Raw genomic sequence first — 24,920 nt, forward strand, 5'->3', positions numbered from 1 at the left:
TGGCAAAATTATTGGACTCTCCGCAGATGTTTACTTTTGTCAGTATTACAAAAAAAAAAAAAAAAAAAAAAAAAAAAAAAAAAAAAGAAAAGAAAAGGAAAATTAGAAGGGGAAAAGCTAATGCATAGAAAAAAGATCCAGACTTTCGAAGGCTGGTAGAACAGTAGAAACAACCACCGATGAAATAGCAACTTAACTAAAGAAAAAAAAGAAAATAAAAAAATAAATAGGCTCAGAATATTGACAAAGAGGGAAGAGATCAGAAACAAAATTAACACGTATGTATTCCATGCAGACTTGCCTGTAAAATAACAATTTATTTTAATACTTAAAAACCACACACAATCCAGTGATAAATGTCAATTACCAATAATCAGCATAAAGTGCCAAACAGCCATACAACTTTTTTTTTTTTTTTAATAAAAAGAACTTATTGGAATGTCTCTTAATTTGAATACACTGTTCAGAAAGCCAGCATTTAAAAAAATACGTTCTCAAGTTGAGATTTGTTCTCTCACACCAGGACACATGAAGACTTTAAGTACCACTAAAACCACGTTGTGCATACCGTCAGTTTGACGTATTGCCATCTTTCTTTCCTCTGGGTTTTTAAATAAGTCCAGAAGTTACAAACTTCCTCACAGCACACTAGACCACAAGGTAATAAAAAAGTTCTCCATGTCCCATGAACACTGATCTGTCCCAACACCAGGAAGCCGTGGGTCTGAGATCTGGATGCATTTTCTAACGCATGATAGGACTCCCCACTTAGAGAGACTTAGGTCATTTCAAACATTAGTTTTCTTCTCTTTTTCTGAAAACAAACCAGCAAATGAGATTTGCAAGTTGCCCCTCTCCTTGTCTTAATGGTGCTGTGATGAGAAACCACCGTTTCAGTTCTTAATTGTCTTCTGGAATTCTTTGTATTTCCTGAAGTGTAAAAATAAGAAGCTTTATACAGTCAAAAAAGAAGTATAAAATAAGAGTTTGGATTTTCTTAAGTAATACTTTCGGAAGCTACGATTTTGGTTTCTTTTTTGGGGTTTTTTTGGGTGGGGGCGGGGTTGGTCAGGGGTATCTTGTGGGTTTTTGTTTGGTTTTGAAGAGATTCCTGTCCAACACGTGAGCACCACCTTTTGGCATAAAGTTTATCAAAGCCACACAAGTCAGCTAGCACTCTCTGTATCATTCGCGTATATTTTAAATTCAAAATAATCTTTTTTCACCCACGACTCAGGAAGTTAATTGCTTAGACAGGGGATTGAAGGGGTGCAGATTTTGCCCTTTTTAAAGTAGAAACAAAAACAAAGCACAAAGTCCAGTGCTCCCATCCTGAATGTTTTGTTTCTGCTCTAGTTTTGGTGTAAAGTCTGAAAGGGAGGAAAAGTTCATAGAAGTTGGAGATTCAACACTTAAGTTTGGCGGGTTTCAGTTCCTTTACTTGCGTGTGCAGTGTCTTGTGGACTGCTAGTGTTCTGGACTGGCAAAATCCTTTCCCGCATTCTTGACACTTAAAAGGCTTTTCTTTAGAATGGATATATCTAGAGAGAAAAAAACAATTGACATGTCAGAAATAACTGGCCTAAACTCAGCAGCGAGCTGAGGGAGAATAGGCTGGACATTTCTTACACCTACTGCTGAGCTTGGGAGTGCTGGAGTGCGGTTCTTGGGCAATTGTCAGTATGTATGTGTGCAAGAGAGGGGGGCATCAGAGGGTTATAGGGTGCTTTTCTTAGGGATAAAGGACTTCTCTTTTACTTTGGGGTCACCAGACTGTGTGTCTTCATGACACTTCTGAGTGATCATAGAGGCAGAGGACACATGATGCAAATGGAGGGAGAAAACATCTGTAGAAGTAAAAAGGAGGTTGTGAAAGTTGTCTTTATGGAGTGTGTGAGGTATATCTTCCACTGTGAGTTACCTGGGCTCTTCCACTAACAGTGGGCAGAGGAAAAATTAGAGGGAACACTCTTGGTTGGATGGGTACTTAACCTCTCTTATAAAAATCTTGAGTGTAGATTGGGAACTGGGAGAGTTCCCAATACACATATACAATACAAATACACAAGGGAAAAAGGACAGGAAAAGAAAAATAGTTACCTGTGATCCCTCAGGTGATCCTGTCTTCTGAAAGCCTTGTGACAAATATCACATGTGTACGGCCGTTCGTCAGTGTGGGTTCTTTCGTGGATCAAAAGGTTGTAGGACTTGGTGAAGTGCCTGCCACAGAATTTACACACAAACTCCTTCTTGGTTTTGGACGGTAACCTTCCCCGCGTGGGTTTCTTTTCTGGAGAGAGTTTAGTCACCTCAAGCAAAGACCCCAGCCCTGCAGGTGAGCCCTGACTGTCTGCCTGTCCCAGTTTAGAGTGGTCCTCTTGTGTGGCAGCCACTGCTAAGTTGGCAAAGTCAAAGCGGGGTTTGGCTTTGAGGGTCATGTTGGCAGCCTCTTGCTTGGGCTGGATGACATGTGGGAAGAGTGGGAAGGTCGGCAGCTGGAACCGTGCATCCACCAGGCTGGAGACGCTGGGCACTTTGGAGAAGGAGGAGCGGGGCAGATGCATGGCTGGGTAGCCCAGAGTCCACTGGTGCAGGTGCACGGCATGCAGGGCACTGAAGCCATAGAGGTTGGAGAGGTGGTCAGAGGGCACGGCGGGCAGCCCGTTGAATGCTTGCAGGAAAGAGTAGTTGGTAAGCTGGAGGGAAGGATGGATAGGCACTGGGGCCGGCAGGGTTTTACTTCCCATGGTGGCCGCTTAGGAGGAGGATCTTCAGAACAGGGGAGCAAAATATCTGGAAAATAAAGATGGAGGGGGGGAGAGGCAGAGGTAGATTTATATGAAAACAAAAGCACCTTACCTCACCCCTCACCAATATCCCTCTCCAAAGCCACAGGAGGAGATTGCCTTGCAATTAGAGAGGCCTTTGCTGTCAGTGTATGCCCAGATTCTCCGTCTCCCCTTCTCTCTCTTGCACACAAATGTTGTACTGCATCCACAATCATTCACTTCCCAGCAGCATCCCCTGCTGTGCAGATTTCCAATGATCTTGTACACGGGGACAGCCGAGATGCTATTTTTGGCCCAAAAAGCTCAGTCATCTCCCAGTAATTTAAAATCCCTTCCTGGGTGACCTCAGCCTTTAGAAAATAGCGAGATACTGCCCACTACATCTGTCCAGAGAAACTGCATTTAGCCCTGACGCGGAGAAGGGTGCAAAGTTTGCTGCCCCTGGGTTGCTCAGTTCCCTGTGGTCTGGCCTCAGCCATGCCTCTGAGATGATGGAGGCACTTGGATGCTCAGAGCTCATGCTCTTCCTCTTTCAGAAAAATAAAATAATTTTGGTGAAAAAAACATTATGGGGAAAATACCTGCCAAAGTCCATCCTCTTGTGTACTGCAAAAAGAAATAGGAAAATTCTGAATTTGGGTGACAAATGTGAAGTGTCTGGCTTCAAGTCCACTTCCTAATCTAAGCAATTGCTTAATTAGAGTCCTTCAAAAGGCTAAAAGACAAGAACTGGTGAGATCCTTCCCATGGGGGACCTAGACCAGCAGCTGCAGGGCCTCAGTCCTTCCCTGGGCTGGGTGCCACCACTTTGGTCTGTGTTTCAGGGTCCTGCCAAGCCCCTAGCCCCTCTTCTAGGCCAGATCCCTAACTGTCCCATCCCACAAGATGGAGAGGAAAATGCTACAAGGCAGCAGCATTGAGGCACATCTGGCCCAGTCTGAAAATTCAGCCCTGGCTGCTGTCAGCCATTTGTCAGGAGATGCCTCCCGAGGGTTGTTGGTGGGGACACAGCTTCCTCCCTTTGTGGGTGTGAGAGAGCACCCATGGCTTTTGGAAGCATCATAGCCCTGCAGCCCAGAGAGCCTCATCCTTACTCCACAGTCCTCGACTTATACTCTCTTTCCCTTCAGCGAGCTCTGGGATCTGCTTTCAGTGGAGCTATTTTCTGCCAGAATCCCCACATATTTGCTGCAGTGTTCCCACTGGATCCACACAGGGTCTTTATAAGATCCTGACAGGGTTCCTGCTGAGTCACAGCAGGTTCCCCCACAAGATCCCCACAGGGGACTCCATTAGGGTCCTTGCAGTATTCAGATTAGAGTTCATCCCCATGTGAAGAGTAAAGCCCCTTTGGAGAAACGGAGGCAGCAAAGTACAGCAGAGCAGTAATTGTCCCTCTGAGCTGGAAGTCTAGGGGTGTGGAAACTGGTGGTAGAAGAGGTCTAAAGACCAGGGAAACAAATCTGATTTATATGTGTGCTGTTGCCTGGAAAGAGGAGCTGTGGCTGGGAGGGTGTGAGAGGGAGAAGCTTTCTCTGAGCAGCTCTATACTCCAGGCCCACCTTTCACTCTGCTTTACATAAATCAGCAGCAGGAAGAGAGACTCAAACCTTAGAGGAATTCCACTGCAATGACCCAGAATAAGAGATTGTGACATTTTTTGTTTTTCAATTGGATACATTTCTGATAGTGACTGATTGAAAAATGCACACATTATATTCTCTATTCACCTCCCTTTCCTCCTTTTTTCTCTCCTTTTTTTTTTTTTTGTTTTGTTTTTTGTTTTCTTTTTGTTTTGTTTTGGTGGGGGTTTTTTTGGTTGTTTTGTTTTTTTTTTTTTTTTTTGCTAGTCTATTTAGGGCTGTTGAACCAACCAGACTGTTTTGTTGCTCTACTGGGGAAATACTTTTATTTAGTTAGTGCTGCATATACACTAAGCATGTCCACATCACAGCACAAATGCCTCAGCTGGTGACCCCGAGGACAAAGTGCACAGAAAACGCTCTTGTCCTCTCGTCCAGGTACCTGAAAATGTCTGTTTCTGTCTGTCACAATGGCTCTGTGTCCATTTCCCTGTCTAGGTAGCTCTAGATCTCTCAAATATGAAACAGGCTACTGCAGACTAAGTTTATCCCTCTTTCTTTCTTTGTATTCTTAGAAAACACTTAATATGGAATATATAAGCAGAAATCTACTGTGTCTTGAAAACGTTTTAAAAATTCTCTTTCGATTTTCCCAATAATGAACAAGGCACAAAACAAGGAGAAATGCAGTCAGGTCGTTATAGCATCCATTGTGCCCACAGTTGTTTTTTTTTGTTTTTGATAGAGCAGCTCTGTTAAATTAAAAAAAAAAAAAAATCCTAAAAAGGATGAAAAAGCAAAAGACAACAAGGGAATAAAAAAAAAGAGAGGAGGAGAAAATAAGAAAAAATGAGGTGGGAGCAGACTGTTCATGTTACTACAAGTTTTTTGGCACTTTTCCAGAAATGTAAGCTATACTTTTTCTCTGTACAACCGGGATAGTCAAATATATGGATGAAGAGCAGGCTATTTTAGAAAGAAGTCCCCTCACTTCGGGACATCAAAGTGAATGTGTTTCACAGTGGAGTAGCTCTCTGGTCTCCCACTTGCCCGCAGAGAGATCAACGTTTCTTTGATTTCGGTGTCACCTCCACCTTTAATTCTGATTCATGTAAACAGATCGTTATCGGGTCGTCTTAATTTTTTTTTTTTTTTTTTTTTTTTTTTTTTTTTTTTTTTTTTTTTTTACAGAAGAAGACCCCGCCAATCCTCTGCTTGAATTCCCTCACTGCATTAAAACTGTACAGGGTTTTCTTTTTTAACACAAAGTAGCTCGGTGAGTAATTAAGAACAAAACACTTGTGTTCTGACTGAAACAAAACCCACTCATGCCAAGATAAATTTACCCTGCAAAATAGGATCATAAACTTGAAAGTCTACATCTGTCTCCAGCTTTCTTACCCTTTGCCCTGAGCGAAGATACGGTAATGCTATTGTCCAGTTGCCACTGTTTTAAGACCATTTCAATCTTAACCTTCTAGATTAAATTCTACCTACTCTATATTCCAGGAAAAAAAAAAAAATCTACCTGGCTTTCTGCTGGTAGCATTGCAAGAGGCGAAATTAAATAGATTTTTAAGTAATCTTGTGGCTAGTTGGTATTTTTTCCTTTCTACGTTGAATTATCAATTTCCGATGTATCCTTTGAAAGGGTTATTTGTTACATTAAATACCTGACTCATAAATAATGAGGTTTGCTAATTAGTTCCACATGGAAGAATGGAGGAGGTAAATTACCCTGAGAACGTTGCTTATTTTTACAAACATGATAAAGTAGCGGGCATAAAATGATGCATTCTTGCGAGAACCTCCAACTACAACAATCAGGTTCTTCTGTCAAAAAAAGTCCCCTAGTTTTGCCTAAATTTTTTCAAGTCTGGTAGCCCTGTCCTTTCGGCTGCATCACTTCGGTGTGCAGCATTTTGCCACCAGGTCGGCTATTTGTTTTGTCTCCTTTGAGGGGAAGAAAATTTCCCTTCCTAAAGTTAGAGCGAAGAAATGGAGCTTGCAAGTTACCTGTGTTTGGGAAACTAAGTGGAAAGGGAATAAAACTGCCCTTTCGCTCCTCATTTTTCGAGCGTGGTGCTCTTGAGGAATAAAATGCATTGTTCAACACAGATTTATTCAAAGTATTAATGAAGTGTGCAGAATCTATTAAAGCGGGTTTATTTGGGGCTAATTGAGCGTGAAAGAGTTAATTACTAACATTAATGAGGACTGGAAGGACTCAGTTAGAGTGCGCCTTGGATATCTCCCCTCAATCCTTATAAAATCATCATTCACATTTTATCACGAAATCGGCGTTGACAAGTCTCCCCAGACCACCACTGCGAGCGCGGGTGACTGAGATGGGCTTTAGTTTCTCAAACAATAATAATAAAGAATAACGGGGGGCCGAGTGCACCAGCGATGGCTACAGTGCCCGGGCAGCCTTTATCCAAAGCAGCAAAGATCCCCGTGCTCGGCCCCTGGAGGGACAGCGGCTACGAGGCCACGGACGGGAGCGCGGCCCCGCGGCGGGCGTGGGTGGGTGCCGCGGGACGGCCGCAGGGGCAAGCTGCTCCACCTTCTCCCGGCACAAGTTCTTAGATAGGTTTGGGGGTATTGTGTGCGTGCTTTTGCAATCTCCTCGGGTGTTGAAAGGCCCCTAGCACAACATTCGTCCTTGTTTTCTCCCTAGAGAAATACCCAGTGCCTCCCCTGGACAGGAATAAGTCGACCTTCCTCTCTCCCGGCCGCAGGGAGGATTTCTTGCCTCTGTACTCCTCGCTTCCCATGGCCACAGCACGCACAGCCCGGGTAGGGGCAAGGCTTTGCGGTGACAGCCCCGGGGGCAGCCGGAGCATCCCCGAGCCCGGCCGCCCGCAGCGGGACTCTGCCGCGAAGCTGCAGCTCCAGGGCCCTGATCCCAGCGCTGCCTTTGGGGTCGGGCCTCTTTCTCAGATGACTCCGGATTTACTGAACTGGACCTACTGTGCACCTGTCTGGGACCCTCCTGCCTGGCTTACAATTTATCAAACAATTCCTGCGGCACTACAATAATCTCCAAAATGCTCTATTTTTATAGTTCCCCTGCCAAAAGCCAACTATGACAACCATACTCTAATCCTCAGCTTTGCACTGACACTTTATAGGCTCGGCCTCAAGAGAAGCTTAGTCTCTCCTGTGCATAACTTGTTTCGATCCTCTCAGACAAATATAAACATCAGGCTCATTCCTGTTATGGCCTTGGGAAGTAAGAGAGAAAGCTTTTCAGATCCTAAAACACTGGAGTTGCAAGGAAATGAAAAAAATGGAAAGAAGAAACCTCTCAGAAATAAAAAAGAGAAAGAAGAGGAAAGAAAAGCTAATAATAGAAAGGAGAAAAGCTGGAAGTTCAAGGCCGTAAAGGACATGCAGGCTTCTGTTTTGCTCGTATGTGTCATTTTTAGCTCGGGTTTGAAACACTGCTTCTCCGCAAGGGGGGAGACACAACTTTGAAAGGGGAGGACAAATCTTTAAATAGCATCAAAATATCCGAGACCCATGTGAAGGCTTACCCCAGCCCCCCACCCACCCGAAAGAGAACAGTCCTCCTCACATGAACCACAATATCCACGCTTCTGCACCAACCAGCAGATCGTGGGAGGGGACGGGGGCAAAGAAAGAAAGGAGGTAGAGTAAAGGAAGTGTTTGAATCGATATCCCCAACCCCCGAGGCTTGGCAAAACAAAACCAAACAGAATGAGTTGTTCTTTTTATTTACCTAATCCCGATCTGTGCTCCACCGCTGGCAGCAGTTAAAAGATCCTGGGCTAAATTGGAGCTGGTAAAATAAAATAAAGGAAAAAAAAATAGGGAAAAAAAAGAAAAAAAAAGAAAAAAGGAGGTTGGGCTAGGTCAGTGTCTGTGCTGGCCCTGGGGGCACAGCTCACCCCACCCACCCCACTGCTCCTCCAGCGGGTACAGGCAGATCCGAGCGGGGCCAGGTGTCCAGGTGCTCCGGCCGGCGGCCGGAGGTGCTCTCCCTGCTCCTGCTCCCGGAGCCGGCTGCGTGCGCTGGAGTGCGAACGCGCCCGGGAGCAGTCGCGCTCAGACTGAACCGATCCCTTCCCTCGTGCCTCCTCCTTATTTCAACCCCCCCTCCCAGCTCCCCCCTCAACCTCCCACCGCAGTCCGGGCATGCGCACGCAGGGAGAAAGTTTCTGGCTAGGAAGAACCAACTTTTCAACCCGCTTCTCCGGGAGGCACAGCAGCCCGGGGCTCGCAGCCCGCAAACCTCTCATCTCTCCCCCACCTCCCCGCTCCCGCAGCCTCCCCCGGGGCATCTCCCCAGGGTCCGCTGCGCTCGGCCCCCGGCGGAACGTCCTCCCGGGGGCCCGCGGGTTCCCCGCGCAGCTCCGCGAGTTCGGGACGCTCCCCCGGCGCCGCTGCGCGGCAGCGCTGCCTGCGCCGATCCGGCCCCGCCGCTCCGTTCTGCACCTCACGGCTGCGAACCGCGCCGAACCGCGCCGAACCGCGCCGAACCGCGCCGAACAGCGCTGCACCCACCTCTCCCGGCCGCCGCGCTGCGCCCCCTCCCCGCCGAGCGGAGCCGCGGGACAGGACTCACCCGGACCTGCCCAGAGGGCGGGAGGGGGACAAAGGCAGAAAGGATGAAAAAGTGGGGGGAGGATGGAGGGAGGGATCTGCTCCCGCTGGATGGATTTAGGGATCGCAAGTGGTTCTCCCTGAGAAGATCCTCAGAGAGGATTCCGGGAGCCGCTTACCTGTGAGGGGTCCACCCCCGGGGGGACGCTTCCTCCACCCGTCCCATCATCCCTCCTGATCCCCACTTTCCGCCCCAGCGCCCCTGACCTGGGTGCCTTCCTCCTGTCCTTCCTCCCACGGGCCGGGAGGGTCTCTCCCGCGCCCCGGAGGGGTTCCACGGCGTGCGAAACTCCGCGAGTTCCCCGTGGATAGGAAGCCACAAAGCTTTGCTTACGTCCGGGGGCGACTGCCCGGGCGACACAGGAAAAGCAAAATAACCCTCGAAAGAAAAAGGTTAAACATGCTTTATAATTAATCCTGAGGCCGTAATCTCCTCGGTTATTTGTTTTTCTATTCATTCATCCATTCACACTCTTTTAGATCCGGGAAGGGGAGAAAATTGCTTGGGTATATTACATTGTCCCGAGAAGCCAGGGTAATATAATACGCGAGCGAAGACAGATCCTTCAGGATAACACAGTACCGTGCTCAGGGACACGCATGTGTCTTTTTATTCTTCATGACACTCCTGTTATTACACCTTTTTTTTTTTTCCCCCACCATCTCCGAAGGAAAAACAAGCAAACAAATAAAACCAAAATCAAAAAAACAGCAACAAGAAAACACTACATTATCTTCCTGCAGAATAAGTGTTCATGAGCATGACAGTAGTGGCGAAGCAAGCCTAGCCCTGCCATTTCAACCCCAAATCCTCTCTATTTTTTATGGACAATTTGGGGTCCAACATTGCACTCTGCTCCAGGCAGGCGAAGAAATTTTTGTTCCCTTTTTTTGTAAACGAGATTTTTATGAGGCAAAGCAGAGACATTCCCAGTTCTTCTTCAGTTCTCTCGCGTTTCGTGTTGCTATTTTGCTATTTTCTCTCTTTTTGTATGATAACCCTCATACACTCAAACCCCCGCCCGCCCCCGAAAAAAAAAAAAAAAAAAAAAAAAAACAAACCCAACACATAAACATCCCCCCGGACCCCGGACAAGGGAAAAAAAAAAAAAAAAAAAAAAAAAAAAGACTAAAAGGAAAAACCCTCAAAACCCAAACCCCTAAACCTCGTATTTGCATTCCTGTCGAGAATGTGATCCTGTGTCCGGTGCTGTAAACTGACTTCTTTGAATAAGTTTGCATTTTCAAATATAGTTTAAGTCCAGTTGTCTGAATGCGAATGTAACATTCCCAAGTGTCCCCAGACCAAGATACAGACCGCAGATAGACTCTTCTAACAGGAGATGTATCTTTTCTCGTAGGAAAAATCTTATTATAGCTGAGGGTGGGTGCATGCACTAATAAAACAAAAATCGCAATTCTCTTTAGAGAAATAGTGGATTAGCTGAGACGGTAAACACAAAACCAGCTACGATACCTGCACGTGCTGCCTTTGAGGGGAAAAAAACCCAAAAAAAACAACAAAAAAACCCAAACTATGCACTTCCAGGTACAAACCCCATCATTCTGATATAAATACTTAAACATCGAAATGCGTGGCAATAAATGATCTCATTGTCTATGGGGGAGTGAGACACACAAAAAAAAATATTCCCACGCGAAAGTAGTTTATAATCAAAGCAGATCGTTGACAAATCATTCTATTCTAGAGTATTCCTGGAAGCTGTAGCTGAAAGCTGTCTGGATAATGTGTCGTCTGATATTTACGTATTTGTTAAAAAATAAAAATATTTGGACTTGTCAACCCACTGGCGATAGAACTGAAGTTTCAGGTTAACTGTCTTGTTAAGTGCATTTATTTTAAATATCTGGCGTTTAAGTTACGAAGCGTATGTTGTTCCAAAACCTTTATTCTCGAATGGATTTTTATGATGTCCCTTGCTAATTTGCATTATGTCAACTTGCAGCGGTGGGGAACCTAATATGGGGAACGGGGAACAAAACCACTCTGACACGCAGGGAATATGTTGTGCTTTTCCACAGCGAAGATCTGCTGTCGATTAGGAATGTTACGACTTCAAGAGAATTGTGAAAAGTGAAGGCATCTGCTCCCAAAGCTAGCCACGTTTGTAGGATTTAGACGTGACAGCGAAACCCAATTCGTTGCAAGAGAAATCTATGGGATGACTGGGGAGACCGGAGCCCCCATTCCTATTTCCCACCTGTATCCTCTTCCCAAAATCACCCTCTTCCCTATCCTGTCCCACGTATCTGCAAGTCAAAGGCCCCCAATTCTCTGCACCCCATTTTCGGGGAGCAGCAATGCACCCCATTTTCGAGGACCCAGCGCACCGGGACTGCCGGTCCTCTGCTCTCCCGCAGCGCCGGAGTCGCCGTCGGGCGCTGCCGCCTCGCTCCGGTGCCGTCGGCGCCGGTGCTGGTGCCTGAACCGGGGGGAGCGGCTTAGTGACCCTTGCAGAGCAGATTCAGGGGGCACGGGGAGAACATCTGAGGGCATTTCCCCATCTCTCCCGTGGGGAGCCTTTTGCCTCCTCTCTAACGAGTTCTGCGCACTGCGGCACTGGCGATCTAGCCCTGCGCACTGCGGGCAGCGGCGATCGCGCCTCCTCTGGTTCACGCTCCTCTGGATGCCGGTCATCCCTGGATGCACCTAAACGCGTGCTGGGAGAGGGCTACATAGCCTGACTGATGTTCCTCTTCCCTGCTGCAGCTGGAATACCCAATTTCACCCACTTAATCTTTGCAAGAAAAACGATTCCCGGCCCCACTCCATAGCCAGGGGCAGGATAAAACTCCCTTTTGCTTCCGTGGGACTTTCTGCCCACCGGGGAACTGTGCTTGTCCCTTAAAATTCCTTTACTGAGAGGAAACAACTGCGCTACTCGCGAAGCATCATCCGCCGCTGGGGCTGGAGGGAGCAGCGGCTCCGGCGGAGCGGGGGGAGGTTCGTGTGCTCGGCGAGTCCAGGGGCTCCATCGCCCCCGGAGTCCGGCGAGCATAGAGGCGGTGCGTGGGGGATGGCTGGGCAAAGCCGCCTCCGCCCGGCAGCCCTGCAGCTCCCGACACTCCCGGGAAAGGAAGCGGGAGCAGGACTGAGCAGCCGGCAGCGCTCGGCGGCGGCTCCGGAGCTTCACCGGGAGGTTGGAGCAGCCCCGGCGGCAGACGCGCAGGGGAGAGCAGGCACAAGTGCACTCAGCGTTCCCCTCCTTGTCCTCACGCCTCCCCGGGCAAGGTGTAACGCCCCCGTTATCTGTGGCACCCGGGATACATACATATATGTATGCGTATATATGTATTCTGCTTTTCTTCGCTTTGCCTGGTTTCTCTTCTTCCTTCGATTTTGCTGATGCTCGCAGTGAAGGACTAGACTGTGTGGACTCTGCCCCCCCCGGAACCGCCCGGACTGAGTTGAAAAGGGAGAGTCAGAAAGGCGCAGGGAAGGCCAAGGGCTCCCGGGGGCCGAGCGCGGAGCGTGGCCGGGAACTGCGGGTGGCGGTGGGCGCCGGGCAGGGCCCGGAGAGAGCGCGGACGCTCCCGCACCCCCTTTCCCAAACTGATCCCCCGCTCACTCCCGACCACAGTTCGCCCCTCAGGTTCCTTGTAGCCTTAGTATTTTAATAGCTGCTAATGACAAGAAAGGGAAGAATAGCGGCAAACAACGCGGGTGGAAACTGCTCCCGCGATGCGAGTAAACGCTCTTCAAGTTGCAACTCCCGCCTCCACCCCTCAAAAAGAAAATCGGTGCAGAGATGGATATAACGCTGTTCTGCCAACTTTGGAATTTTCTGGGTTTTTTTTCAAACTTCTAGGGCTCCTTGAAAAGGCAAACTTTGGAACATCTCCATTTTGTTAATAAGGGAGAAATCGTTCTTGCTTGATTGCGATGCTGAGATGTAACCCGGCGCTTTAATGTATTACCGCCCTTCTCTAGAGAGTTACTGCGGCGGGGAAGAGATCCGCGGGCGCGCAAGTCCCGGTTGGCCCCCCCGCGCCCCGCGCAGCCGGCGGGGACAGCCCTCTGCCAGCAACTTCTGCGGAGTAGGAAAGAAAATCCAGAGCACGGAATAGAGCGATAGGGGATTTGTCTTCTTCAAGAATCACAATGGATTTTGCAAGCAACTAATTAAGCGCAAGATCTCCCCCCACCACCAGTCCCCCGCACACACCCCTTGTTTGCAAAGCGGTGTGAAGTCGGTTGTGTAAATGATTCCACTTTAACTTCCAGCCCCTGTAGATCACTAATAATGTCGTGGTGGTCACTCGTGAAGTGAGAGTCAGCATTTCCATTATAATTTCCTATTTTCAGGAGTTTTTACAGTGGTCATAAAAATTCAATCCAGGCTCAAACTTGGCATCCTAGGGCTCCTCCCAGGAGTCATTTCTTTTTGTTGTATTTGAAAGAGGAAACCATTTATCTGTTTTTACATTGTGAGAGACCAACAAAAGGAAGCAAAAGCAGGGTTTGTAGAACAGCTTTGTATTTTATACCACTTGCTTTTCCTCAGCTTTACAGTATCTGCCATAGTTGTTAAAGGAGTACAGTACAGAGTAATTAATAACACATGAAAAACCATCAGGTTATAGAGAAACCAGGGTCTGCAATCAGAACTGGTAGTATAAAATACTCTTTATCATTCTGAAATCCTTTGCTTTTCTAAACCAATAATTTATTAGCAATACATCCAAAATGTAATTTGATGCTAGGGGTCACTTCGATTCAAAACGAAATGATCATTTTGAAATCTGAGAAAAACTTTTGTATGTGCTCATTTTTAAGGAAAATTTTGTAGAAGTACAGATGTTTTCATTGCAGATTTGAGGGGTCTATCCTCCAGCCTCCTCTAAGCAAGTATATGTACAACAGACAAATAATCTTTGGATTTAGGCGTCCCTAAGTATTCATTTATATGATGGATTGTAATGGCTATATGGTTCCCTTGAAACCACTATGTTCTATCAGGTCAAAAACTGCTTCTTAAAAAAGTTCATTTAATACAAGGGTGGCTGGAATGATTTGTGTACATTACATTTGCTCACATACAATTCCCATATCTGCTGGAAATTGAGTAAGGATTTAATGATCCCAGAGGAACTGAAGGCTTTGGTGACATGAGTTCCGAAGGGGCCTGTGAGACAAAGACCAGTGTCAACTGGGACACTGAAGTGGAATGCCAGCGAAGCCTGGACATCACATCATTTTGCTGTGGATTATGCCTATGCCACGTGTTTTAAAGGGAAATCCTTTCTCTACTGCTATAAAATACACACTTCTGCTAGCCTTGAAACTCAGTAGGGGTATCCCCCAACCCATCCAGCTCTGGTTTGTCTAGGAATAAGGATCACCAAGAGCAATCTCTCAGACTTCAAAGAGTTACTTCTAGATAGTATCAAAAGATATGTACGAAATTAGAGTTACATGTGTATACATGTAAATATATATACACTAGAAAAGGGAAGAACCTTTGTATGTGCATGTAGGTATAGAGAGATACTAACACACACAGCATTACAGGATGCACAATGGAAGTAGGAGGATACCTCTATTGAATGAAGGATTATCAGTGACCTTTATATTTTTAATTTTTTTTTGAATGATATGTAACTTGATAAGGCTTATATTTACTATTGTTAACACTTAAAAGAGGACTCCATAACTTTCAGTGAATAAAGACAACATTTACATACAATGGTCTGTCAATCACAGGACTAGAATCAGAATTCCACAAGATTTATCTTCCATGGAGTGATTTCATCACAGTGTCATTGGGCTAGTAACCTCCAGTGGATGCAGCACTTCCTGAAAGCAGGGAACTTCCTGTTGAGATCATTTTAGAGAAACCTTTCCCTTTCTTTTTTTCATTGACCATGTGCTGGCACATACACAGACCCAATGGTCCTTGTTTTAGGTATCTCAATTCATAGCCTGAAGGTTAGAGGAAGGGTATAAGTCTTTTCTATTTCTACATTTTTATCAGGCTTTATCTTCAGAACTTAACGAAGTACATATCTACAGTAGTTGATAGGTCACACACACCTGTGTGACAACAAGCTTGTTACAAATGAAAATAATGAAACATTTTCTGCACCAGAAGTGGTTAGAAATCTTTTCCTAGTTTAATTATAGCAACATTTCATGGTAGCAGTTCAGCATCTCCTTTGAAATTAGCAGGACTAGAAATAGCAATATGAATTGACACGACTCCACAATTTACATCCTAATTATTTGGGATCTTGTTTTGGCTTTGTCCAGTGCATAGGTATGTAATGAAACAAGGATCTGAGTTCAGTCAATTGCCAATACTCCTATCTCCTCATCCCAACAGACAGGACACTGGAGCCCACAGGTACATTCAATCCATGTGCAGCAGCATGAGGGGTGATTGGGCCATCACTTGTGCCACAGAGCTCTGACAATCTGTCAAGAGCTGTGAGCTTTCCATGCCTGAGACTCAGCAGCTGCCATGCCTGTCTGGCACTGCAAACAGGGAGAAGAGGTGATGAAGATTGGGAAGATCTTGTGCAAATCCACTCTGCAGTCTTGGACAGGCTCTAGGGGCAGATCTGCTGGGTCAGGTCTGTAGAATCATAGCCTACAGCTCAGAAATGTTGGTAGTGTTTTAAATATCCTGAACCTGAACCTTGGAAAGAGATCCAGGGAAGGCAGAACCTGGCTCAGTAGCCAATGGGAGCCAATTTTAAAAACGGGTTTGGGTCCTTCACTCTTTCAGCAAATATTTGAAACTGCCAGTACTTCATGTCCTGTAGAGTGATGGAAATTCACTAGAGGACTGAGAGGTTCATGCACTGGGGTCACCTTCCCTGCTCCAAACTAATGTGTCGTCCAGAGCTGCTGGTCCCAGCTCTGCTGCCCACTCCCTTGGCTGTAAGCTCATTGACCAGTGCTGCTGGCAGACACAATGGCCAACTCTCCACAGGGGACAAGGGCATTTTAAATTCAGTTACATCAGCCCTTGGTCCTCTAAACCACATCTGGGCCCCCTCTTTTCTATAAAATGATGATTGCCAGAGGCCAGTTGGTCCTTAGCCATACGTACACTGCTGACATGACTACATGACACTGAAACAACCATGGAGTTCAAGTGTTCTTTCTCCCAGAGAAAACTATATGATTTTTTATGATTGGCTTCAGTGACATTAATATCTAACAACTGTAGCATTGTGTCACTGCAGATCCAATTTCTTGGCTTTTACTCAGTGGAAAGGTGTTATTTTAACAAAAAAATATTGTTTTTAATAATACAGGACTAGTGCCTGGATAAAGTATGTAGAAATATTGATTTGGTGAGAATTTTATTATTTAGAACAACCCTAAAATGATGTTTATTTAGGATAATGTATATGAAATCAGAATTTTAGTTGTATAATCACTCACAATGGTTTTCCTGTTTTTAGTAGTTTCTAAATATATAGCAGTACTATAGGAAAAAAAAAAAAAAGAGGAGTTTTTTGTTTGTTTTTTAGTGTTCACTTTCAAAACCTATATAACTTCCCTTTGAAACTACATGGAAATAAACCTGAGGGGCCAACTAAAAGTCACAAAAGCAAAGGAAGTTAAGAGTCAAGTTGGAAAGACAATTTTCTGTCATACACAGTCATGTTGAAGTGTTCAAGATAAAGGTCACCTAACGGGGGGGCTTTGTGCCATCAGGTGATCCTAAATACCAAATAAGCTGCAATACACTGGCCCAAGGGGAAGATTAAGTAGTGACAGAGTTTGAACCCTAACTGAGAACTTCCTGCTATTCGTGGCTTGAGGTCAGGCCTTTAAGATTATTTTGAGATAGGCTTTTGCGTTTAAAGCTGTAGGAATAATACAGTCAGGGCATCATTGAACAACAGACAGGACCATAAAAAAAAAAAAAATCTCTTCTTGGAAGTGCAATCCTGAAGAAAACTCGCCACCTGCTGGCCGAACGCCTCCTCGCGCTGCCCTTCTCCTATGAGCATTTGCTAAAGTCGGTATTCACCAGGTCACAGCAGCTGAAATAATCCTCAGTTCGTGCTCTCGCCAGTTAAAGCCTTCATTTTGGGACCTTCTGTCTTAAAGCAAAAAATAATTTTCATCTGAAATCTCTGTGTGATACTGTGTTGCAGTGATGCTTGAAAATACTACAAATCAAATATTTCAGCATGAATAATAGTCTCTCTCAGCTTAAATACTTTTTTACAAGTGAGTTATGTTAAATGCATTTTAAGATGTATACATCCTCTTTCTTTCCGTTATGATTGCATCAGGAATCTTTGTGGGTTTTTTTGCGATATTTGTGTTGCCACAGGGTCTTTTATTTGTTGTTACTTCTTTTATTTACTGTTACTAAACAGTAACTGGAGATTTTTGACATCTCATTAGAAATAGTTCTCATTCCTGTAATGGGAAAGTGAATACCTCTCATTGCTAAAGCTTACCATCTAGCTTTTTGTTAGCTGACATTTTAGTAAGCAACTCTAGATTATTTAGTAGTGATAACAGGATTTTTTGCCAATTGAATAAGTCAGGTATATAATGTTGTCTTTTTTCATTACTGTCTGCTCTACAGTAAGCTAAATTAGATGACAGATCTCATTGATTCCAAGCTAATTTGGGTAGACCATTACACAATAAATCAAAATACAATGTGAACACCCTTCAGAACTAATACTTAGTTTGCAATCTCTTGATGAGGGTTGTGAGTGCACAAGCCACAGGGAAAAAAAAAAAAAAAAACACAGCCAGCAGGTTCTGGACACAGCAAGGGAAAGGCACTGAAGGCTGGGTTCATCCAGACTCAGTGACCAAGTGTCCCATGGAAGGGGACAGTGGTCAGTGTGAGGCTGGAGTGCAGCAAGCTGTAGGAATTCATTTATCAATACAAGCAACAGAGGAGAAGGAAAAATAAAACATTGGGTAGCTTTCCAAAATGGAAGAAAGAAATAGAGAAACAGGTGAGACTTAAACCCTGTTCATTACAATTTAAATAACATTTGAATTTCAATTCAATACTATACATAATGCAAATGACAAAGGTACTGAAGTTTAAAAAATGTAGAAAACAAGAATAGTGGAAATATTAAAAAAATAGGTATATAACATAAATGTAAGCATAATACTGAGAACCTAAGATAGAAATATTGGTTAGAAGATCCAAAAGAATTAAAAATTGGCAGTTGTTTTGAGTCCTTAACCATTAACCATTAACAATTCAGTCTCTCAGAACCCCAAAATAATTTTGGCTCAGTGTGTGGTAATAAGGATGATCAGAGAACAGTAGCAGAATAAACAAATTCAAGTGAAGCAACTAAGGAGAGGATGTCTCTGGTGTAATGGTGAATGTGAATGCTAAAACCACACTTTTCTACCCAAGAAAGGGGCAAAAGAGACAAAAGCGTCTATGAATGATGAGGTGTGGAATCAGATCAATTGCTTCTATTTAATTCATCTATAGCTTTGCTCAAAGCACTTGATCAATTCTCTGCTCTGGAATATACATCTGTAAAAGATGGGTAAAAATGTCCACCTATAACTGCCAGGGATTATGTAAAGAAAAATATTACATATTATATTTCACAGAGGGGAAAATAGCTACTGGAAATCTGCATTTTCTTCAATTTGGCCTTGTCTCAGCTACTGTAATATTCTGTCTTAGTTTAGTCACAATGCAATTTTTAAGCATTTTGGGGAGCCTTTCCTTGGAATTGTCAGCTTGCCAAAATTACATTCTAAATTGTTAAGGTTTTCACAAAAATTTGCTCACATAAAGCAGTGGTAAGTTTCTAAACTGCTAGCCTCTCTTTGGGAGCAGATTTTGGGCAGGACTAGAGTCGTGGACTTCAACTTACAACTTGCTCTACTCTTTCTGACTCTGATGGAAAACAACCAGGACATTATGTCTGTCTTAGAGTGTCCTGGATAGGAGTGGACCCTCAAAACTGAACCCTACCTCTTCCACTATAGTCGTTCTATCATGACTTCTGACAAGTGGTCGCCACCACCCTGTCCCAAAGAAGAAGGCAAAGATGAAACCAGATAATGCTGCTTTTCTCACCTGTGGATAGTTATCCAACAGAGAGGTCTACACTTACATTTCTTGATCTCCTTTGGAAACTGCAGAGACTGCCTTTTGAGTCATGACTCTTAGTAGAATTCTTATGGAAGGAAAATAAAGGTACAACTCAGACCTTTAGTTACAGAAGAAAATTAAGGCTAGAAACTGAACTTGAATGGTTTTCCTGAGTCAGGGTCATTTGGTTTCTGCTCTCTGGACATCCAGTTTTGTATTTTTGTCATGATTTAGCCCCAGCCAGGAACTCAGACCCCCACAGCAGCTCACTCCCTGTCAGTGGAATGAGGGGAAAAAGTGGAAGGGTAAAAGTGGGAAAACTCTTGGGTTTCTCTATGTCTTTGGGTCTCTCTATGTCTTTATACATAGAGACAGCTTAATAGATAAACTAAAAGCCTCACAAAAAAAAAAAATGTATCAGAAAATTAAAACAAAGATTTGGAAAACCATTTCCCCAGGTCCCTAGGGAAAGCAGGTGGTCACCCCTTCCCAGGAAAGTTGGGCTCCATAGGGAAGACAAAATGCCATCACTCTGAATGTTCCCCCCCCTTACTTTTCCCCCTTCTATTTTATCTGTTGAGCATGATGCCATGTGATATAGGACATTCCTTGAGTAATTTGGAGTCTACTGTCACAGCTGTGTCCACTTCCAACTCCTTATGTCCACTCAGCCTCCTCACTGGTGGGGTGGGGTGAGGACCTTGACTCTGTTTAAGAGCTGCTCTGCAATAATGGAAACATCTCTGCACTATCAACACCATTTCCAGCACGAATACAAAACACAGACCCATACTAGCTGCTGTAAAGAAAATAAACTCTGTCCCAATTAAACCAGCTCAATTGTCTTCACATTTGTTTCTTATACATAATTGTAGAATTGCTGAGAATTATTTTCAATCTTTTTTCATGTTTTTATCTCTATTAGAAAGCCATATCAGGTTCTAACATCCCACATCTTACATCTCATGTGCAGTTTATTATACCCATATGTTTTGTGCTAATTTAAACTGTTTATCTTCATCGATGTTCCTTTTCCTCAGCTTTCATATCCTAATGTAAACAAATCCTGTTCAGAAGGATGGATGCTTCATGTCCAATTTCCTTTTGATGAACTTTCTCTGCATCTCCTTCATTTTGAATTAGTGGTCTTAATGGTGGCTTCTACAGAAATTTAAGTACCAAAGGTATTTGGTACCCAAGGTATATGGTTATGCAATGTTTGCATCTATAGTCTCATTCATTCATCCATACAATTAAACTTGATTAACAAACACTGTCTGAAATATAGCCCCCTTTGAAGTAAGGCCATGCTATTCACAATCTGGACAGTTGTACAATTTAACTATTTTTCCAACTCAGTTGACCTGAACAATATTGGTTACAGATCTCCTCTCTGAGCAGATACATCCTATCTGCACACACCTCAGTTCTTGCAGCCTTGCTGTGTGCGGGCCAGCTGAGTGTCTTTCCTCTTCCTTTTCCATCTGCTTGAGGCTCTCTCATCTCTCTTGGCTCAAGGGAGAGTATTTACTGAGGGAAGAGGGTATGGAAAAGGTTATGACTTTCAAAGATAAGATCCTTATTGTGGCTGACTCTACCCAAGCACTATTTCTTCCACTGAAATCCAGACAGTCCTGTCCACTGCATTGGGACTGGTCATGTTTCCATCTGGGGGCTGTTATCCTCTTCCAGGAATGTCTGCCATCAGCAGTATAAGCCTAATTCAAACCAAGAGGACAACTGCACCTGCTTCCTCTCATCCAACAGGGCAGCTGAGCATCCAGATGTTTATAGTTGTGGTTGGTTTTAGGTATTTTTCATCTACTTCTCACAGGAACTAACAGTATTGATTTCCAGTGACCATACATTCCTAACTTCCTGTCTTAGAGGACTATAGTATCCTTTCCACCTTTTCTATCTCTGTCAAAGATCTACCCTTTTTATATATATATATATATATATATATATATATATATATATATATAAAATATTTATATATATATATATATATAAAATATTTATATATATATATATATAAAATAAAACTCGTATCTGTGCTTTTTTGATTCTTACTTTAGATTTTAGGGCAGTGTTCAAGTCAACTATTGTTAGATTTAGCGCAGCTACTGTACTGCTAAAGGAGATGCTTGGGAATAATTGACTGAGCTTAACTTTGCAGATCAGATGAAACTTTTATATTTCACACTTCATGACATTTTACTTATGGATTCTGAATGGAAGCTCTTCTTAATCTGGCTTTATTTTATACCATTTGATGGATAGCATATTAAGTTTTTCATTTGGCAGTGAATTGCTTGCAAGCTGTTTGCAATGGAGACTTATTTATGTTTTCACATGTTCATTAATTTTCTGATCATATATTACTGTTCTAGTTTGACTCAACACATTGTGTTAAAGCTCTCAACATGTGCATGTAAGCTGTAAACATTTTCACAAAACCCCTACTTTCCCCAGATTTCCATGAAAAGAGAATTTCACTCTCTAAGACATTCTTCCAAAATCATAACCAAAAATCATGACAAAAAAAATGAGCTAGAATTTTTAGCTGAATGCTGCTTCTCAGATATAACTTTTGCATAATTTATACAGCCTGATTTTGACTGTCAGGATGAAGGTTCACTTCAAAGCCATCTTCTGCAATTCAGTTTTCCTTCAGTCTCTATATGAATTTATAAGGGAAGTCATAACTGAATTATGTTGAGAGTTTTCCACCCTGCTATATGTATAGGATTTAGTATGATCTTAAAAAGTAGATGATACAGAGAAATTAGCAAAAATATTTTTTTTTTCAGTTTATATTTACTTGGTTGTTTTCTTTCTTAATTTCACTGACCAAGAGAGTGATCACTGGTAGTCACTACTAATTATAACTGAAATAATTCTATTTTCTGGGCAGGAACTGTGAAAAGCAAGAAGGAATGGCACTGTCTTATTCAGTTTTAGAAATCTGCAATGTAGATGTTTTCCTCTGGAGTAAGCTGCCTTGGAATCAGTGGGAAGAAGCAGGCAGTTGCAGAGTGCCATTCATCTAATCTGTTTTAAAGCCCATTTTTTTAGCACCTGCTGCACACAAACACACTCCTGCTATATTTGGCAGAGAACCACTCTCTCATATTGCTTGTGGCCTTTGGCCCTTCAGGATACAAATCTGTAAAAAGAATGGCCCTCCTCATTTGATCTACAACTCCTCTGCCAATGCTTCCAGCAAGCCTTGCCAAGTTATCCCAGTGGTGGGGCACAGCCTTTGCAATGCACAATCCTGCTAAGGCCTGGCCTGGACTCATCAAATCTGTTGATTCATATTTAGTTAAGTGAAGGTGACGTTATGACTTGATGACTTCTGTTAACCATATTTTTCCAAATAATGCATTAATATGCCTGAGCTTTTAAAATTTTGTTAAAGATTAATTATTTAAGGGGTTTTCTTTCTGGCAAGGATCACCGTACCATTTATTTGTCATGAAAACGGAACTAATGAGTATAAGGGCAGAACACTTAGAATTCATTCTTGAAAGGGGTGTGTCTTAGGGGTGGGAGTACACATGGCTCTTATTAGCCTCCTTTGCCAAGGAAGAAAAGATGTCCAAGTTCAATTTTCCTCTTCTGTTCATTGAATATGCCATTGCCTTTTAAACAGGTAGACATTCCCTGGTGGGATGGAGTTAGAGGCTGTCTCAATAAGGGACATGAATCCTGTGTCCTATTCCCTGCTGTAGGATATAGGTGTTTCTCACATTACAAAAGCAGTGGGGACAGAGTTTTGCCACCACCACATCACAGGAAAGGAATCACATCAAAGGGAGGGGGAATCTCTGCCTGTGTCCATGGTAGGTGAGAACAACCCAAATGGATAGACTGTTTATAGTCAGGGCTGAGCCTTAGGCTGCACTGCTTTCAGTAGCCCTTAATTCAGTGGAAATATCTTCCATCCTGGTACTATGTCATTCACTTATGGGCTGTGTTTAGTCCCATTTAAGGTCAAAGGATAACCTTTCTCATAAATGTTAGAAAAAAAGGACCAAAAGGACGTATTTCCACAGTTCTCAGAGAGTCTTTCCAATACCTGGTTTTGTGATTAAGCACTATTTGTGGGTGCACAGAGGTACACTTGGTGTTGCCATGTGTGTGTGTCTGTGTGTGCACAGAAGAGTAACAGACTTTGCCTTCTTTCATTGGCAGTCTTTGGGTACTTTCACTCAGGGTGGGAGCAGAAGGTCCAAACATCTTCAGGCTGGGCTGAATCTGAACCAGCATCCCAGGAACAAGTAATATAATAAAATATGTTTGTCTAGTTCCCATCTATTTTTTAAGAAAAGTAACTGTGCATTGGGCACAAGTACGCTCAGATTATATTCCCCTTCAGTTTCTAGGCATTATAGGTCACCAGTGCTTAGGCTGGGCTCAATACTCAGCTGTCCTGTCTAGGACACTTTGTATCTGTCTTGGTTATCTACAGAAGCACTCCAAAGTCAAAACTTTTTTTACATGCTTTTTGGAATTAATAAAGCTGGAATCAAACTATAAACCCCAAAATCTTGACACAGTCACTTGACTCCGAGTCTTTGCTTGTTGTAGGAACAAGGAGTAAAAAACTTTTCCCTCCTCAATTCTAGGGCTGTTAGTTTCGTTCTTTCTTTCCATCCTTTTTCTTTTTGCACTGACACACTTCCTACCTCACAACAGCTGTTTTGTTTCTCAGTCCTTCAGTGGACTATATCTGCCAGAAGGTTTCTGCTGAGGCAATGAAGACGTGGGCATACTGAAGAGGTCTGTCTGTGGTGGGAGCAGAGTCAAAGGTGATTAACAGGAGTTTGTACAGAGCTTCAAAAGCCAAGTTTTGACAGTAAAAGTGTTTACAAGGTGAATTCTCTCCACCAGGCAGGGGAGTAGCTCCCCACAAAACCATGCATGTGCTAGAGTGAAAGTGAGGGATTTTTTGGGTGTTCAGGCTGTTTGGACAAAAGTTAGCATACCCACCAGGGCTGAGGGGTGTGGGGACAAATTGTGATGCTTTTGCAGCCTGGTTGGACAGGATCTGGAATAGAGAGTAACCCATACACATATATTGTATCATGGCTAGAGTGTATTAACACAGCATAGCCAAAAGCCATGATCTAAGAAGACAGGTTGAGTGAAAAGCTCTTCACCTGCCAGCACTAAATTTTATAGGTTTCCATTTCTTGGGTCAGTAGCTTTATTAAGACCTGAAATACTGCAGGGTGAGTATTCTTTAACTTACTTCCAGCTGCTGGGGATATGATTATTTGTAACATACTGGTTTTCCAGTGAGAGGGGAAGTTCAAAGAGAAATTGTGAAGAAAAAAGTGATGAATAATCCAGACAACAGTTAGATTAAACACTTAAATTCAGCTGTAACTCCAAGGTGACTTTTTGGATGAATCCTGAAGGTATCCAGGGTTTATCCACTGTGTCAATGCTTTCATGCATATAATATGAGTAAAATGTGTCTTCTGCACAAATGCTCAACTCCCAGCCATTCTTTAGACATATTTTGAAGGGTCTAGAGACCAGGTTTTTCAATACACAGGCTACATCCCATCCCAAGAACTTTTTACCAAGCAAGCTAGGGAGAGCATCAGCCTTCTTTCACATACAGAGCAAAGGTACCTCCTCCCTGGAGTCAAATACTGTTATTCAGATTCCTGTTATAAATGAGGAAGAGGAGAATACATGGGTCTCTCACACACCAAATAACTTGTCTAATCTCTTCCCTTCAGATCACAAGAATATTCGGTCATTCATTGTGAGAAAGACATAATCTAGGGCAGGCACAAAACTTCAGGAGAACCCTGAGTTTA

At 43.6% G+C, this 24,920-nt stretch overlaps 1 protein-coding gene across 2 annotated transcripts; it reads right to left on the minus strand.

Annotated features, from left to right (window-relative positions):
• Nucleotides 1-283: 283 nt before the first annotated feature.
• Nucleotides 284-8,434, minus strand: OSR1 (odd-skipped related transcription factor 1). Of its 2 annotated transcripts, XM_053974620.1 has the most exons (4): nucleotides 8,118-8,434; nucleotides 2,101-2,793; nucleotides 1,442-1,541; nucleotides 284-930 (listed from the first exon to the last, which is right to left on the minus strand). In XM_053974620.1, the coding sequence occupies exons 2-4, from the start codon at nucleotides 2,745-2,747 to the stop codon at nucleotides 901-903; spliced, it is 777 nt and encodes a 258-aa protein (XP_053830595.1). In that variant the 5' UTR covers nucleotides 2,748-2,793; nucleotides 8,118-8,434; the 3' UTR covers nucleotides 284-900. The 2 variants fall into 2 exon arrangements, with proteins under 2 accessions (XP_053830595.1, XP_053830594.1); XM_053974619.1 differs by having other exon boundaries at nucleotides 284-1,541.
• Nucleotides 8,435-24,920: the final 16,486 nt, after the last annotated feature.

Source organism: Vidua macroura, chromosome 3 (assembly GCF_024509145.1).
Source record: "Vidua macroura isolate BioBank_ID:100142 chromosome 3, ASM2450914v1, whole genome shotgun sequence".
In the NCBI taxonomy this organism is placed as follows: domain Eukaryota; kingdom Metazoa; phylum Chordata; class Aves; order Passeriformes; family Viduidae; genus Vidua; species Vidua macroura.